Source organism: Phaenicophaeus curvirostris, chromosome 5 (genome assembly GCF_032191515.1).
Source record: "Phaenicophaeus curvirostris isolate KB17595 chromosome 5, BPBGC_Pcur_1.0, whole genome shotgun sequence".
NCBI classification, from domain to species: Eukaryota; Metazoa; Chordata; class Aves; order Cuculiformes; family Cuculidae; genus Phaenicophaeus; species Phaenicophaeus curvirostris.
In genome coordinates this window covers 18,575,554-18,590,896 of record NC_091396.1, presented here as the reverse complement: position 1 = coordinate 18,590,896, position 15,343 = coordinate 18,575,554, and the positions used below count along the sequence as shown (strand labels likewise).

The following is a 15,343-nucleotide window of genomic DNA, read 5'->3' as shown; positions in this document are numbered from 1 at the left end:
TTAACCTCAGTACTACTGGAAGAGCGTTATGGGAGTGGGTACTTCTTCTGTTTTGTTTCTCCTCGTTCTTGAAGCAAATCCAAATTTATCAATTGTAGGGTGGAACAAGCCTTCTGCAAATATCAGTGCATGTCTTGTAAAAGAAAAGAGTAATAGGTGTTTTTGAAGAGGGGTCAAAAACAGAATAAACTAGCTCCCTCACTTTTTTTGTTTGTTTGTTTGGGGTTTTGGGGGGGAGTTTTTGGGTTTTTTTGCAGAATAGTTGTGCAGTTGAAATCTACCTAACTTTCATTTCCTGTTTGTACAGGTGGCTTTCACCTAAATTCTGATCATGAGTAAATTACACCTGCAGAGCTGTCACTGTCAAATACAGTGTGTCACTGAGTTTATAGCAGTTCTGGCAGTCCTGAACTGTGTACATACATGTTTACATGCCTTTGTCGCTTCTCTGAAGGAGCTGTTTCCAGATATCCCAAGCATGGAATTGGATCTCTCAGATGACTTTTGACTCTGGAGAGAGGAATAAATGTCTTTGAAAGACTAAGACTGACATATGTACAAACACCCTCTCCTCCAGCCTGCTGTGCAAGGAAGGCCAAGGGCAATGTGGTGCAAGAGGTGCTTTTGCTGTTTTTTGGTGGTGGTATAGAGAAAGAGAGATCTGAGTGGTGATAACCAGCATGCTGCGAAATCCTTGTCCTCTGTACAGTGCTGGAAACTTTCTAATTTACTGGTGAGTGTATTACTGGCATTCAGGGAAAGTTGTGTTCAGGCTTAGCACAGTGTGATATTTCAGGAAATTAAAGGACATGAAGAACTAAAGTTATACTGGGGTAAGTTCCTAATTACTTGTCTGATCCCTGCAAGATGAATGTTAAGGGATGGTTTTGTAGTTTGTTCATGTTTTGTTTGTTCGCATAGCAGCTCCAGAACAATCAGCTATTTGAAGGACTGGGGGAAAAAAAAAGCAACCCTACCTAGTTGTCCTTGTTTGCTTCTTTTGGTCTTTTTTTCCTGCCTTTGTGGATTCCTGGAAATTTGTCATGCCCAGCTGTGCGATGCTTAGACTGCATCTTGTTCCAGAGTTTATTTCTGTCATCCACAGTCTCCACAGTGCCACATTAACTCCCTTCAAGTTAGCCTAGGTCAAATCAGAGTGATTACATTGTGGCTTTGAGCAGCGCAGAGCAATTTTGCTAGCAGCTAAAGAATTACACTGACTCCATCTCTAATGACTAGGCTTAGTAAATTCAAGTTAAAAGAACCACAACAGTCATGATAGGAATTTTGGGTGCGAACAGGGCTTGTGCTAATTACAGGGACTTAGTCACAGCTTAGTAACTCCATGTCGAAGACACGCTTTTAGAAGTAGCCATGCTCGGGCAGACTGGGAACTGAGAGAAAGCAGAGTCTTACACTTAAGGCTTTGAACACTGCATCTCCAGTAATCAGGTTTAATTTTTTGTTGTGCTTTTTACTTATGTCACTTTTTATATTTCTTTCCCTTTCGGTGCCTCAATTCTGCAGCTATAAAATCTCATGCTGCCTGTCTTCCATTCTTTGTCTCCCCTGCATACACTGCAAGTTCTTTAGGATGGGGATTTTCTAATATGAATCAAGTATGCAATACATAGTGCATACTTGTGCCTGCGGGAGGTCAGGAGAGCACTAAGTGACGTCTTAGAGTTTCTGTACTTCAATAATATGTCATTGGCTTTGGATTGTGAGGGAGGAGCAGCCTTGAATGCTCATATAACTCCTACAGCTAATTCCTTTTGCTAGATTTGGAACTTTTCTTTCAACCCTGGAATTTTGTGAGTTTTCTGTCCTGCAGGATGAGAACTGCTGAGGCTGCATAAATTGAATTTTTCTTAAATTATGTGAGTGCTAAATATGATAGATTGTTATAACTTGTTGTGTCTTCCACATATAAAGATGAGTGGAAAATGGATAAATCAGAAGAAAATGTGTGATGATATCTAATGTATTCTACAATCAAGATTCTAATGTCTATTTCTTTCTGTTTCTTCCAGGTGGAGCGGGAAATAGCCATCCTGAAGTTGATAGAACATCCCCACGTTTTAAAGCTGCATGATGTTTACGAAAATAAAAAATATTTGTAGGTATTCCTGGCTTTCGCCAGAGAAAGGGGAAGGGAAGGAGGAAGGAAAGGAGAGGAGGGATTTGGAACTTGGTGACGTTTCTGAAAGAACAATGCAGGATGTGTTTTCACCCTCATCTGGTGTCCATGTTATATCTGGTACCTGAATGAGAAAGGAACACTTCTTATTTCCTTGGCTTTTCTCGTTTTCCTGTCTGTGCTTTACTTATGTGCTGTTTCTTTTCCTACTTAAAATGGAGGAGAGAAGACAAACCATTTTCTATCAAATAATGAGAGGGGAGGCACATTTGTACCTGTAATGTCTGGAACTATTTTGAATCAAAAGTGTGAAAGACTGTTACAGCGGATAATTTGGATAACCTCCCTTGCCTAACATTTTTCATTAAAGCTCTTGACTCTCACTAACCATATTTTAAATTTGCCCCATCAATAACAATTATTGGTTTTAAGGGCTGCTAAAATCTCCTGGTGGTTCTGCAGTAACAGTTAAATAGCAAAGCCTTTTTCTTTTTTGCCCCCTAGATGATTGCCAGTGCCAGACAGGGATGTTGTCCACAGACAGAGTCATTTTAGCTTGACAGGGCACTAGATATGTTGAATCTGTTGTCAAACAGGCCGAATTAATCTCGGCACAAAAGGGAAAAAAAAAAAATCAATGTTCTCCAGATGGAAAAGGGCAGTCCAGCAGGGAACTCGGTGTTATTTTCGGCTTTTTAACAGGTTATTGCAAGTAGAACTGAGCGGTTAAGAAAAAAATTAAACCATTTCTAAAAAAAAACCAATCTCCATTGGTGACCTCTCCATAGTTTCACAACACAGGAAGGAAATGACTGTTTACCCTAAGAAAGCATGTTGAATGGGGTGACAATCCCTATGGATTATTCAGCAAAGAATTCCTGACACCAAAAGTGAGACCTCTGTGCCTAAGGGTTAGCTTAGTAGAGCAGGCATAAACTTCTGGATTCCTCGTCCTCCTTTGGGGCAAAGCCTGCCATCCACAGTGAAATGCAGTTGCCAGAGTGAACTTGTACAAGCACTGGGTGGAGGCTGGCTCAGATGGTCTCTGAGCTGCATGCTGAGTGCTTTATCCTCAGTGGGATAAATGGTCACAGCTGCATGAAGCCCACTTTGCTCCAGCTGAGGTCAGAGGCCCAAATCTGATGCAGCCTGCTGTGTGCAGAAGGGTAGCAAAGGGAAACAAGGCTTTATAGCCAATGAGTTCTCCTTTAATGCTAATAAGAGAGCCACCATTTATAAGAGTACATTCTGCTGTATCCTTGTTTAAAGGAGGCTAGAATGTAGCCCCAGGCTTTCTTTTGGTTAAGAGAGGGGGAATGTTCTTCTTTGTGATCCTTCTTTATTTGTGTGTTGTGTAATCTTAGGTATGCAGACACAAAAACAAACTTGCATAAACACATCCTACAGCTGATGTGATCCAGGCAGGTATAGTATATGTGGGCAATGGAGACATGAATACGTGAAGAAAAAAGGCCATGATCATCATTTGGGGTGTGGGGATGAGTTATAGAAGTGCTGAATCTTTCTTCTTGCTCTGAATGTCCATGAAGCCAGCAGCTGACCTGAGCTCTCCTTCTTTAACCCCAGAAGTCTGGGGAGCTATTTTGCTCCATGCGGAGAGTATCTAGTTCTCAGAGAGGTGGGGATGGTCTAACCTCAAAATTTTGTAAAAGTTACCACCATCCTTGGCAGGAAAATATCTGCCTGCTGAAAATCACCTTGAAAAGAGAAGTATCCCATATCTTTAAGATACATCTGGATATCCTGGCTTCTAAAACCTGTTAGGCTCCAAAACAGGTTTTTCCAGTGACCATTTAGCCTTTAACAATCACTAAGTCACCTCTCTGCTGTAGCTCTTTTGGCTATAAGACTGAGCTGTCCACATCTCCCTGCAGAGGCACTGAATCCCTCTTCTGAAAGACACCGACTCTGTGAAAGAGCCATGAACCGTTAATTATGTGTCATTTTTTATTAGACATATTTTAAGGAAAGGGCAAAATGCAGAAGTCTGCCAAGTCTCTGTGTTCAAAATTAGGAACAGCCATTGCCTTGGATAAATCTAAGAGGTGGAAGAGATTGCCTGTGGATGGGTGAAGTGCTACAAGTGTGTGGGAGCAGAGACGTGTATGCACGTACTTTCCCAAATATTAAGACGCAGTGACCTCTAGTTCTCACTAGCATCCAAAAAGGGATTGCTCTCTGGTTGTGGCAGCACCTTTCCATCATGCCCACCTTCTCAGCAGTGACCATAGTGGCATCATTTCAGAGGAGCTTGTAAATTATAGGTGATAGTTCAGATGCCAGAGACTAATCTTGATCCAGTGCTAGGGAGCGTTTCCTCAGCAAATGTAAATTTCACAAATCATGTTTGACTTTTGGTTTATGATTTAATTTGTGACAAGGGGCTTTGGTTGAGCAGATTTTTAATGCAACCATGAATCAAATCCTTTTCCCACAGTTTATTTAACACTGAAAATGAGTTTTAAAAAATAACTATAAAAATCTGTTAGCATATCTCGGTTAGCTTAGCAGTCATTTTCTCTTTGTTTTGGTGTTCTTTTACTAAGATATTTGCAGAGATGGAGAATGGCTACGAGCATGAAGACTTCCAGCTTTTTATCCAGCATTTTGAGTTGTCTTATTTAGTAAGACTGTGGACTACAATTCTAGGTGCGTATAGGACAATACAGCTGCACCAAGGCCCTTGACATGCGTGCAGATGTACCACCCCAGATATATATTATTTTGGCTAAACTTAGCAATGTTACTGACAGACAGTGGAATTATTTTGTATTTGTTGTATGATCACTGACAGCCTTCAAACAAGTTGGAAGTCCACAGTAGTAAGTAATTTGGAAATTGCTACAGACAATCTATGCCTCCCTCTTTCTCTCATCATATAGTGTTAATTGACAAAACAGCTAGGAAGATAGGATCATCCTCCCCTTTTAGAGATCAAAAATGAATTAAACTAGCCTGGTATGGAATAATCCCAGAGTTGTGTGAGGACTTATATTACTGATTCATAATGGGGAATGAGCTACCACAATTTGTGTGCACACCAATCATTTTGACTAACCAAGTCAGACAGTCGGGAATTTTAGGGACATGTAAATAAACTAAGGGAATGAGAAAGACAGTAACAAAGCTAATAATATATTTTTGGTGTGTACTGCAATGAATGTTGGAGGGGAAACACTCCTTTGGTCATACGATTTCTGCATTGCAAATGAAATATGTGAACCTGAGTAATGGTCCTCTTTTCTCTGTGCGATGTATTGAAAAGGTCTTTCCTGAACTGGCCCTTGACAGAGTTTGTATAGCAACTGGAGCGGGAGGTGGCATTTACACACTGTACACACTGTTAGGAGTCCTACTGCTGTAAATGACCAGGAGCTTCTCGGTAGCAGACTTGTATAGGATTTCAAAAGAGAAAACATGCAAAGCCCAGTCCTTCCTGACTAAGTGGTTGGGTTGGATTTTGTTTTCTAGGAAGCAATCTTGTGCTTTATTCTTAAATTTCTGATCCATACATTTACTGCATTTTATGCGTTTTATGCAGTAAATTCAACTGTCCTTTTGATCTTAAAAAAGCAATTGTCCCACTGTTGGAGAAGCTGTTAGCTTGGCAACCTAAGTGCCATCATGTAGTCCACAGGAGATGGACATTCCCTTTCCAGAGGTATTAAAGCTGACTGGTACAACTTTGCTGGAGAACTCATAATAGTGGTGGCATTATCATTTGATCTCATTTGCTTAGCTATTTAGTTTAAATTATCAGGGTTTTGGCAGGGAGTGAAAATGAGATGGGACAAAGATAACCTAGGACCGCTCCATGCCCTTTTCTTTCAGGTGTTTATACTAGAATGTCTCAATTCCTTTTCCATCAATGTCTCTGTATATATGTATATCTGTAATTTTTTATTTATAGCTGCATAAAGATATGTGTGTATATATATGTATAGATTTATATTGATTAATTTTTAAATCTTCAAACTTAAGTTTTCAAATTTTATGGGAGCATTTATTTTAACTATGTTGTCCAACTTATCAGAATTGTAAATAAGAATCTGTTTTGAGAGAAGCAGTGAGTATCAGAATATCATAGAATCATGGAATCATAGAATGGTTTAAATTGGAAGGGACCTTAAAGATCATCTAATTCCAACCCATGTTATGTGCTCAGCAGTTTTTCCAAGCACAAGTCCCTTTCTCATGTTTCAGCAGTACAGAGATATCACTGGGCAAGTGCCCAAGCCTCATTGCAGTGTACACAACACACTGCCTTCTGATTTCAGAGGTAAAGGTGCTTCCCAGTGAGCCAGATAACAAAATTAAAATGTCCCCTACCCATGCACAGCTCCCATTTCTGGCTTATACAAGATCAGCTGACAGCAGGAGTCAAAGACTTACAGCTCTGGTAGTATCTATAGAGGCGTTCATGCTGTCAGTCTTTTCCTGCAGGGTTTCCTTGTAATTCTGTTTATTTTTGTTGAAAACTAATTGTGAGGTGCCAGAGGATGCAAGAACAAGGAAAAAAAGATGCGTCTATTATTGGTAGCCCAGGACTTTGACATTTGATCCATCTGCTGGGAAACCTGTCTAAAGGCAGAAGGAGGGTTCTGTACATTGGAGCAGTTCAAAGGGCTCAGCACAGAAAATTAATTTTGTGGCAGGTATGCTTCTTGGTACTCTTGTTGTGGGGTGTCAGATGCTGTGGATACAGCAAAAGAAGATAGAACAGGATTAGAAGATAAAATTATGTTCCACCTCAGCCTTGATTAGAATGAAGAGAAATATTCATAGCCAGCTTTTTTGACCCCTCTTCTGCTGTTGACTTGATTTAGTATTGTCATGAATTACAGGCACCTGTAGACAAAGGAAAGCCAGTCAGCAGTAGGAGTGGAGGAGGATCGCTTGTGAGGTATTAAGTCAAGGGTGGGCCTGGAGCTGGCTAGAGGCTGGGGTAAGTAGAGGTGATGTTGCACCATGGACCGATGTCACTGCATGCAAGAGGAATGCCAGCTTGGAACAAAGCAGGACTTCCGCAGAGGTGGTGGTGATGATTAATACTACACCCTGGGCAACACAGTCTTAAAGAGCTGGACCCAAAAGCCTGACTGTATCTTCTGTTCACTGCCTGATGTGAGCTTACATACCGTCCAGGCTATGATCCTGTGCTTGGGAGAAAACAAGCCCATAGTGGAGCAATTCTGTGATGTGAGCAAAGGTTAAGGGGAGATGTAGCTCCAGAGTCACAGTATATTTGCAAACCTAGTTTATCTTGCAGGCTTCAGTAGGCAACAATGTGTGTGTGGGGGTCCTAGTTGTAGAAGTAAAGGCCACCTAGCTCTGAAGAATAAAACCCAAAAGTCTATGGTCACTAGCAGAATTGAAGCAGTGAGTTGATGGGTGTTGTCTCAGCTCTGCCCATCCTGGGCTGAGGATCCATCTGGCTGGATCCATTCTATATCATGTGCCCAAACAAGGTGACTGCTCCAGTGCTTCAGCTTGCATGACTACACACCATGAAGGCACTGCTCAGAACACCTTTCATCCCAAATAAATCAAAGGTACAGAGTGCAACAGCGTAATCTCCTACTATCTTCCTATTCCCCAAAAGCCCCAACCTGTTCTTGTCTAAATGTAATGAGCAGTCAAATACAATCTTCAGTCAAACAAGCATCCTAGAGTTGAAATTGTCTTTTGAAAAACAGAAAACATCCAACACGTGCACCTTTTCTTGCAGGATAAGAAAAAAAAATTCAAAAAAGGGTGCTTGGCCTGGTCCCAAATTAGAGTTTAAAAATTCATGCCTGCCATAATAATTTATATAACTTCTGAATAATTTATAGGCTGTGCCAATATCAAGGGGCTTAATATCTAACAGAGATTATTTAATCAATAGAAAATAATGCAGTGAAAAAGCCATCAAAGAACTACAACTTGTCAGTCTGGACTGGGCAGCTTTTAACCTCTTCCCTGCTACGCGTATGTCCATTCATATATATGTATGGAACGATGCTTTGCAAGTAGGGCGGTAGTGTGGTAGAGGAATTGCCAGGGCTTATTTTCTTCTAGAGGCTTTTGTTTGTCAGCCTGCCATTCAAGACAGATCCCTTGCTGATTCACCAGGTCATTGAAATGCAATAAGTTTTCTGGCTGAATTGGTCAAAAGGAGTATTTAGTTTCTCTTGAATGATCTGCTGGGGTTTTGGGGTTACTGTGAGATGGTTCAGAGTTCATCAGGATTGGTGGCAAAGCCTAGCAATGCCATTTGTCGTGCAGTCATTTCCATTTGTGTTTCATAATGTGGCTAAACTTCAAGAGGTTTTTACAGATGTGGGCACTAATAAACATAAGCACAGAAAAGAACTAAAGGCATATCTGTCTTTATAAGGGAGATTCCCATGTGACTTGTGTCCTTGGCCTCAGTAATTGCTTAGACATTTGCATCAACTCTGAAGTGTCTTGACCCATGCCATGTTCTCAAGTTTTATTATTATGCTCATGATTTTCATATAATAAGCAGCGATTAAGTGATAAAACAGAGTAGCTGAGTTTCTCAGCAGGTGTGATCATTTCATGAAAAGTCTTACCCATATGCATCACAAAACAGTAAACTCTTGAGCATAGAGTTCCAAGCAGGAACTCTCCTGATTTTTCTCGTCTTTGTGTGTTATCTCTTTCTGTGTAACTGCATCTGGGCTTTGCATCATGCTGGACTGCACACTTGAAGTTGCCCATCTTAAAAACCAGCCAGTGCCACATGAATATCCAGTGTAACTTCTGGCAAAGTACAAGTTCTAGAACATCACCCAGTGGTGTGTGATGGTACATTCGGGCTTAGGCAGGCACCCACCCTACTTGTTTAGGTTTAAGCAAGGCTGGGCATTGTATGTGTAAATATTGTGCCATTTAATAAAGAATGGATGATTAACTGATACCCTAACAGACAGACAGTCACATGCTCTGATGAACAAACCTTCTGTTGCCTGACCAAAACAAGAAGCTGTGTGAATTGACTACCAGAGATTACTTCTTGTTACTCTTAATTTTTTTTTGCATTTATAATACTTAGCTGAAATACTTTGTGTTTCAGTATGACCTTTCATCTAAAGATCTCTATCTATTTAATGCTTTTATAATAATAAATACATTTGTATCGCCCCAGAGGACCTAATTTGTGAAGCTGTGAATGTCTCATAAATTGTCTTCATCTAGAAGGCTGAGAAAACAGAAGCTGCATAACCACACTGGGATGTATAGTAATGAGCTGCTGCAGCAAATCCCATCTGGCAAGAATTTTAGTATTTCACACCATTCCTGCTAATGACTTAAAGACAGCTTTTCATTTTTTACAGATCATAACTGGTGTGTTTGTTTGGAGGCTCTTTGTTATTTTGCCAAAAATATCTGGTAATCCATTGTCCTGGTATTCTCTGTGCCAATTAGTCTTTCTTTAAAAGCCTTTTTCCAGGCATTGCTCAGAGCCAGCCACTTCTTTTCTGCATTCCTGCTTCGGAGGTAGCATGCAGCTGACTCATCTCAGTGAGAGCCCTGTGAGTTATTCCTCAAAGCTCCTTAGGGCTTAGGCAAAGGTACCATTTAATACATTGTAGCATAGTCCACCAAATGGGAAGGAGAAATCATCACTGGAAGTGTCTTAGTTGCTGTTTTAAGTGATGTCTACATAGTCTGTAGTGCAAAGGCAATTCCTCTGTTACGGAGAAGACCTTGCTGTGCTGGCATTGGAAAAGAATGGGACAACCAGCTTATGTTCTAGTCAGCTTACAGTCCAGACCACAATGCTGGATACCCTGTGATGGGCAAGTCCAGCCTGTTGTCAAGCTTCACAGGAAAGAACCGTCTTCAGGAAGACGCTAAAGAAAAATAATGCTGTAGCTCTGTCACCAACAATGATGCTTTTCTGCATGTAGAGAGGGTGATATGACAGCACAGAATTGCTTGCCTGGTTATTAAACAAGTGAATGGTGGAACCTAGTTTTGGAGGCTGGTCAGAGACAGAAGTCAGCTTCAAAGGCCAAGGAATAGATTCTGGATTGGTTAGAGAAGGGGTTACAAGGTATCTAGAAGTGAAGGCAGCTAGTCCCTGTTCAGTATAATATGAAAAAGAAGGCAATGGAGGCATGGAAGGAGTGGTCAAAGTGGAAAACTAAGAAAATTATATTGCAGTGATGATCCCATATCTATTTTGAATCGCCAGCAGTGTGGCAAGAACATATTTATCGAAGTGAAAGAGATTATGATGAATTAATTTAGATACAAGATACATAGCTAAAATTAGACAAGAAATTTTAGCCACATGGTTGGATAGGAGAGCCATTATCTTTTAACGAAGAAAACATCAAGAAGATACCAGTTCAAACAAGTTGTAGGGGCCAGAGGAAAGCCTGAATCAAATATAACACCTGCACGACAAGTCTGAATCATTATCAACCAAGCAATGTTGTCCCTAGTGGTGGAGAAAGGAAGAACTGGAAGAGGGTGGAAAGGCTAGGAATTCTAGCTCAGGCTTGTTGTGTTTGAGCTGATGATAGGACAACCAAAGAAGTCAGAGATGAAAACCAAGATCTTAGGTAATTCAAGAGAAAAGTTAGAAAACAGCGCTGTTACTTTCATCTAAGTGCCCAAATTTTGCAATTTTTTTTTTTTGTGTGTATTTTGGGAAAAAGTCACAGCTTTTTTTTAGAAAAACAAACTTCTTTTAGTGCCATCATAAAACCTCACAGCCCTGTCAGATCATTGGCATGGTTGGTTACCACCAAAAATATGGTGACTATAGACAAAATTGTGGATAATTATCAGATATTTATTGGTCATTCCCAGGGGAAAATGGACCATCCCCTGTGTTTATAATAGTCCTACTGACACGCAGGATTTCGAAAATACTAAAATGACTTGGGGGGTAGTGTGTCAGGTGCAGCAATGATGTGAAACTGGTGGGCTGTGACATATTGTGATTCTCAGAATACAGGCAAGTTTGGGTAATGAGAAGGAGAGGCATAGTGCTTTTTCTTTGTTACATTTCCAGTCTAAGCTACAGAACAAGCCACAGTCAACCATGGGGTCCAGCCACTGTGAATTAGAGAGCTCTAGGGTTTGTGTTGGTTACTGGTGTATCCAGAATCTATGGGGCACAAAGGTGGTTTAAGATGACATTCTACTTTCATCTTGGCTGCTCATCTTTTTCACATACAGAAATATCCCTCCTTTACTATATTGTTTAGTTTTTTGTTATTATTTCTTTACTGTTTTGGTTCCTGAAAGAGTAAATAAAATGAACCAAAAAGAAAGGAAGAAAAGAGCCTAGGATTATTCTAAGTTTACTTTTATAAGCTGCATGCGCATCTCTGATATGAAATGTAGTGGGTCATTTAGGACCTTACAGCTTTTATCGGGGAGGTAGTGATGATGGGATGCAGATGGAAAAAATGGCAAAGGGAACAGATAGAATGCCACTGCATGCAATCTTTCTGCTTCTGTCCAGCAGACGAAATTATTCTTGTATTAAGCGTTCTACTTCTTTGTTTTTTAAAGACCAAAGTCTCGTCTTCTTTAAGCTTTGAAACTTAACAGGAGATTTTTGTTTCATGTCTTGGCTTGTAGCAGAGACATGAGATAACATGCAAGACATGGACCTTGTCGTCTTTATGAAAGCAAGCTCTGGCCTGTGAAAACTTCTGCAGCCTCTGTAAAATGATATCTACTGAGGAAGTAGTTGAGAATTTATTTTTAATGCCATACGCGCTTGGTTTCATATTGAGTTGCAGAAGCTTTTGTTTTCCTGTCTTTGGGGTTTCCTAGCAAGCAGAGAGAAAATTGGTGGTGGGGATAGCAAGGCACAAGGGACCACAGGTGATAATCCCAGCTCTGATACTGGGTGACTGTAACGCTGGGCAAGTCACTTTTCTTTGCAGTTCCCTATCAGTAAAGAACAGGAAGTTAATATTTGTAATGCTTCTGTCATGTGAAATGCAAGGATTAAAAGAGCTGGTGTGTGTCCAGAGCATCCAAGATGTGAGAGCTAAGTGCTCCTACAGAGTCTTTTGTTCTCATATATCTCCTTTCTGTATTACAACAACAGGTAGAATGCATGCTGCCACCCAGAGCCTGGGTTTCCCCATTTCTCGATCCTCCTTGCAATGGCCATTACAGAACAGGGTTTACTGTGTTTTTGCAGGGGGAAAAAAGCTTCTTTCACCATAAAGTTACTTCTTATCTCCAAATGTAATAGGAAACTCTCTGGCTACTGTCTGGGGATTTTTAGAATTCATGGCCTTGCTTAGAATAAATGGGAAAAGTAGCACTATAGTGAGATGAGGACCTGTCATATCTGGGAAAGATAGAAGGGAAGAGGAATCTCAGGAAAATACTTCTTAGTGGTTTTCTCCCCTGCAGGCTATGTGCTATTTACTTTCTTCTAGATCTTCTGAGAGCTGGATCTGGCACACTTCCAATCCTACAGCACTTTGCTAAAGTAAAGGATTTTAGTTGGTGATGTAGACTCAGGAAGTATGGATTCTCTTCTGTGTCACACACTCAGGAAAGATGCAGTGTCTGTATGCCTTATTTTCCAGCCTCTGGAGTAATGTTGTTTCTTTGTTGTGCATTTTCTGTTTCAGTTTTCAGAGTGTGTGTTCTCTTCTTTTATGGTGTCACTCAGACACACACATAGACGAATAGGTGGGTAGATACAGATACGCAGCATTTAGTGGGGATTGTGTAAACCATACAGTGGTAGATAGAACCAGTGCAACACTTGGAAATGTCTAAGCCCCTCATCAGCCTATTTGAAAATAACATGTGTACTAGTACTGTGCCATGTAATGCGCCAGCAAAAAATTGGCTTGCACAGAGATGGAGGCAGGTGTTGAATTATGTCCTTGTTTAATCAAAAATCTCCTAGTTGGGGGCTATCCTAAAAAAAACCCCACATCATACTGAAGGGAACAGGATTGGCAGGTGGCCAGCTGCAAATCTGAACTCAGAGACTGTAGCTGCGACATAACCACATAGTACTTGTGGAATAATCCCTGCAGCATTTATTTGTTGCACTTGACCATTGGGGAATGTGTTTGTTGTCCTTCTCCTGTCATGTTGAGGGTTTTGTCAGATCAGAATACATCGTCACTGTGCTTCTCTGTATCCCTTGACTTGTCATAGGCACAAATCTTTTTCAAATGTTCTCCCCTGTTCATTTCCATTATTATATGTGGTGCTTCTAGGTGGCAAGTAGAAATAAATAACCTTGTAAATGCTCCCTGTCCTTCAATTTGTTTTATTTTTCATACAATGTGTCAGTGCATTTTTGTTGAGTGTTTTTAATAAGATGAAGTTGATGAAAATAAATTGCTTTGCAGTTCCTGCTGTGGGTGACAGAAATGCTGGGTCTGTTATTTTCCAAAACTGTGCATTTGAAACCAGTGTGGAGGGTGTTCTCTATGCCTGTAACTGCAAATCATCTTCATAAAATACCTCCCAGGAAAAGAAAGCAGCTATCAATTTGAATTCTGGGGGCAAGATGCACTGCTGTATCCAGCTTCTGCTGGGCACAGTGAGAGAGGGAGCTGTCAAGGAGAATTTCAGGACTGATTTCATGCCAGGATAGGGTCTGCTATATGGGATAGTTAGCCAGATCTGTCTCTAGTATGAGAGGAAGAATGAATTATATTGCAAACTCTCTTAGCAGAGTGTCTGTTAGCCAAGGCTTGGAAAGTGAGGATTGCCTCTTCCAAATGTGTACATTCCAGTACCCATGGCTACTGCACATCAGCTTTCTTCTCAGAGGTGCAATGTCTTTGCTCAAAAAACGTAGTGAGGATAAATGGTGGCCTCCATATTTCCCGAGTGTACTAAGTAGACAGTCTGGTAACTACCCATCTCTTCTTGGAGACAAAGTAATCCACAAATCCCAGGTGTGATTTTCAAGTTGAGAGGCTTCACTTTTTTACTGATTTTAATGGAAAAAAATTACCATATTTCTTGTAACTATTTCTATCTTGATAAAAATTGCAGAAAATACCATTTTAATTCCTTAAATTTGAGAATTTTATTTTTGTTGTCCAGCTTCTTGTGCATTTGTACTACATACTTTAGCTGGCAAGACGATATTAATGTCCATCTCTTACTGCATCCTCTGCCACACTTCTGTAAGGCAGGGAAATGCTTTCTCCTTGTGCTGGCTGGGAGCTGACACCTGGAAGTTGCACAAGAGCTAGTGTTGGACCCAGAGCTCATTTCCTACTTTTGCAACTTCAAGGCTGATGCCACTATCATTAAGCCTATTTTACTTTTCTCAGAACAGCTGTAACACCTCTATTGTTCCATTTTTTTGGCAACATTGGAAACAGGAATAATTATGCCCCATATTTATAGTAATCTTTTCTTTCCATTTCAAATTTAGAAATATCCTCGAAGATTATGCTGCTGGAGGTACAGAAAAGACAGTATCGTGGATTAATCATTTCCAGTGTCCCTTCAAATTTGAGGAGTTGGATTAATACTGTTAATAAAACTAGCTTGCTGTAAAGCAGAGCATTGAGAGATGGGGATCATACTGCACACAGCGTTCGACCTGGGCTGCTGTGCTGTTGAGAGGAGGGGGCAGAGGAGTGCACTCAAAATTAGAAAAAATATTTCATTCTTGTTGGCAGGATTTCCAGTGATGTCTCTCAAACAAATTGCCAAAGGTTTGAATGCCATGTTCACCCTTGCATTGTCGCTTTACAGAAACCACCTTTCACATCACATGCCTTGGTGCGCAGCCCTGAAACTCACCTCAAAGGAGTTAGGCAGTAAGGGAGGAGTACAGGTTTCTGCCTCTTAGAGGCTTTAAACCAGCTGAAAGACCAAAGAACAAAAGACATTTAAGTAAAAATAATGATATTTTTTTGTTTATACTTGTCATTCCATCCTCTGAATAAATAATACCTCTGCATAATTTCTTCATTGTGTATTAGAATGGTACATGCTGGGCAAACAAGCAAGGAGACAGCAGAGCACAAAATCACAGTGGAGATGGAAAAAGTCCGTGGAGGTTTCAAGCAATCCTCTTGCCAATAGCAGTTTGTTGCTTAGTCTGTATTATCTGGTTTATTTTTAAATGGTTCAGTTGACAGCGTTCCTGCCACTTCCCTGGGGAAACTATTTCATTCCCACTATTAGGCAACGTTTCCAGAG

General features: G+C 40.5%; 1 protein-coding gene across 15 annotated transcripts in view; it reads left to right on the top strand.

The window, feature by feature from the left end:
• Positions 1-15,343, top strand: part of BRSK2 (BR serine/threonine kinase 2) — a 327,332-nt gene that overhangs the window by 213,504 nt on the left and 98,485 nt on the right. For all 15 annotated transcript variants that reach the window (XM_069857785.1, XM_069857792.1, XM_069857790.1 and 12 more), the window contains exon 3: positions 2,034-2,119. In XM_069857785.1, coding sequence (XP_069713886.1) covers positions 2,034-2,119 — 86 coding nt within the window. The remainder of the gene's footprint in view (positions 1-2,033; positions 2,120-15,343) is intronic.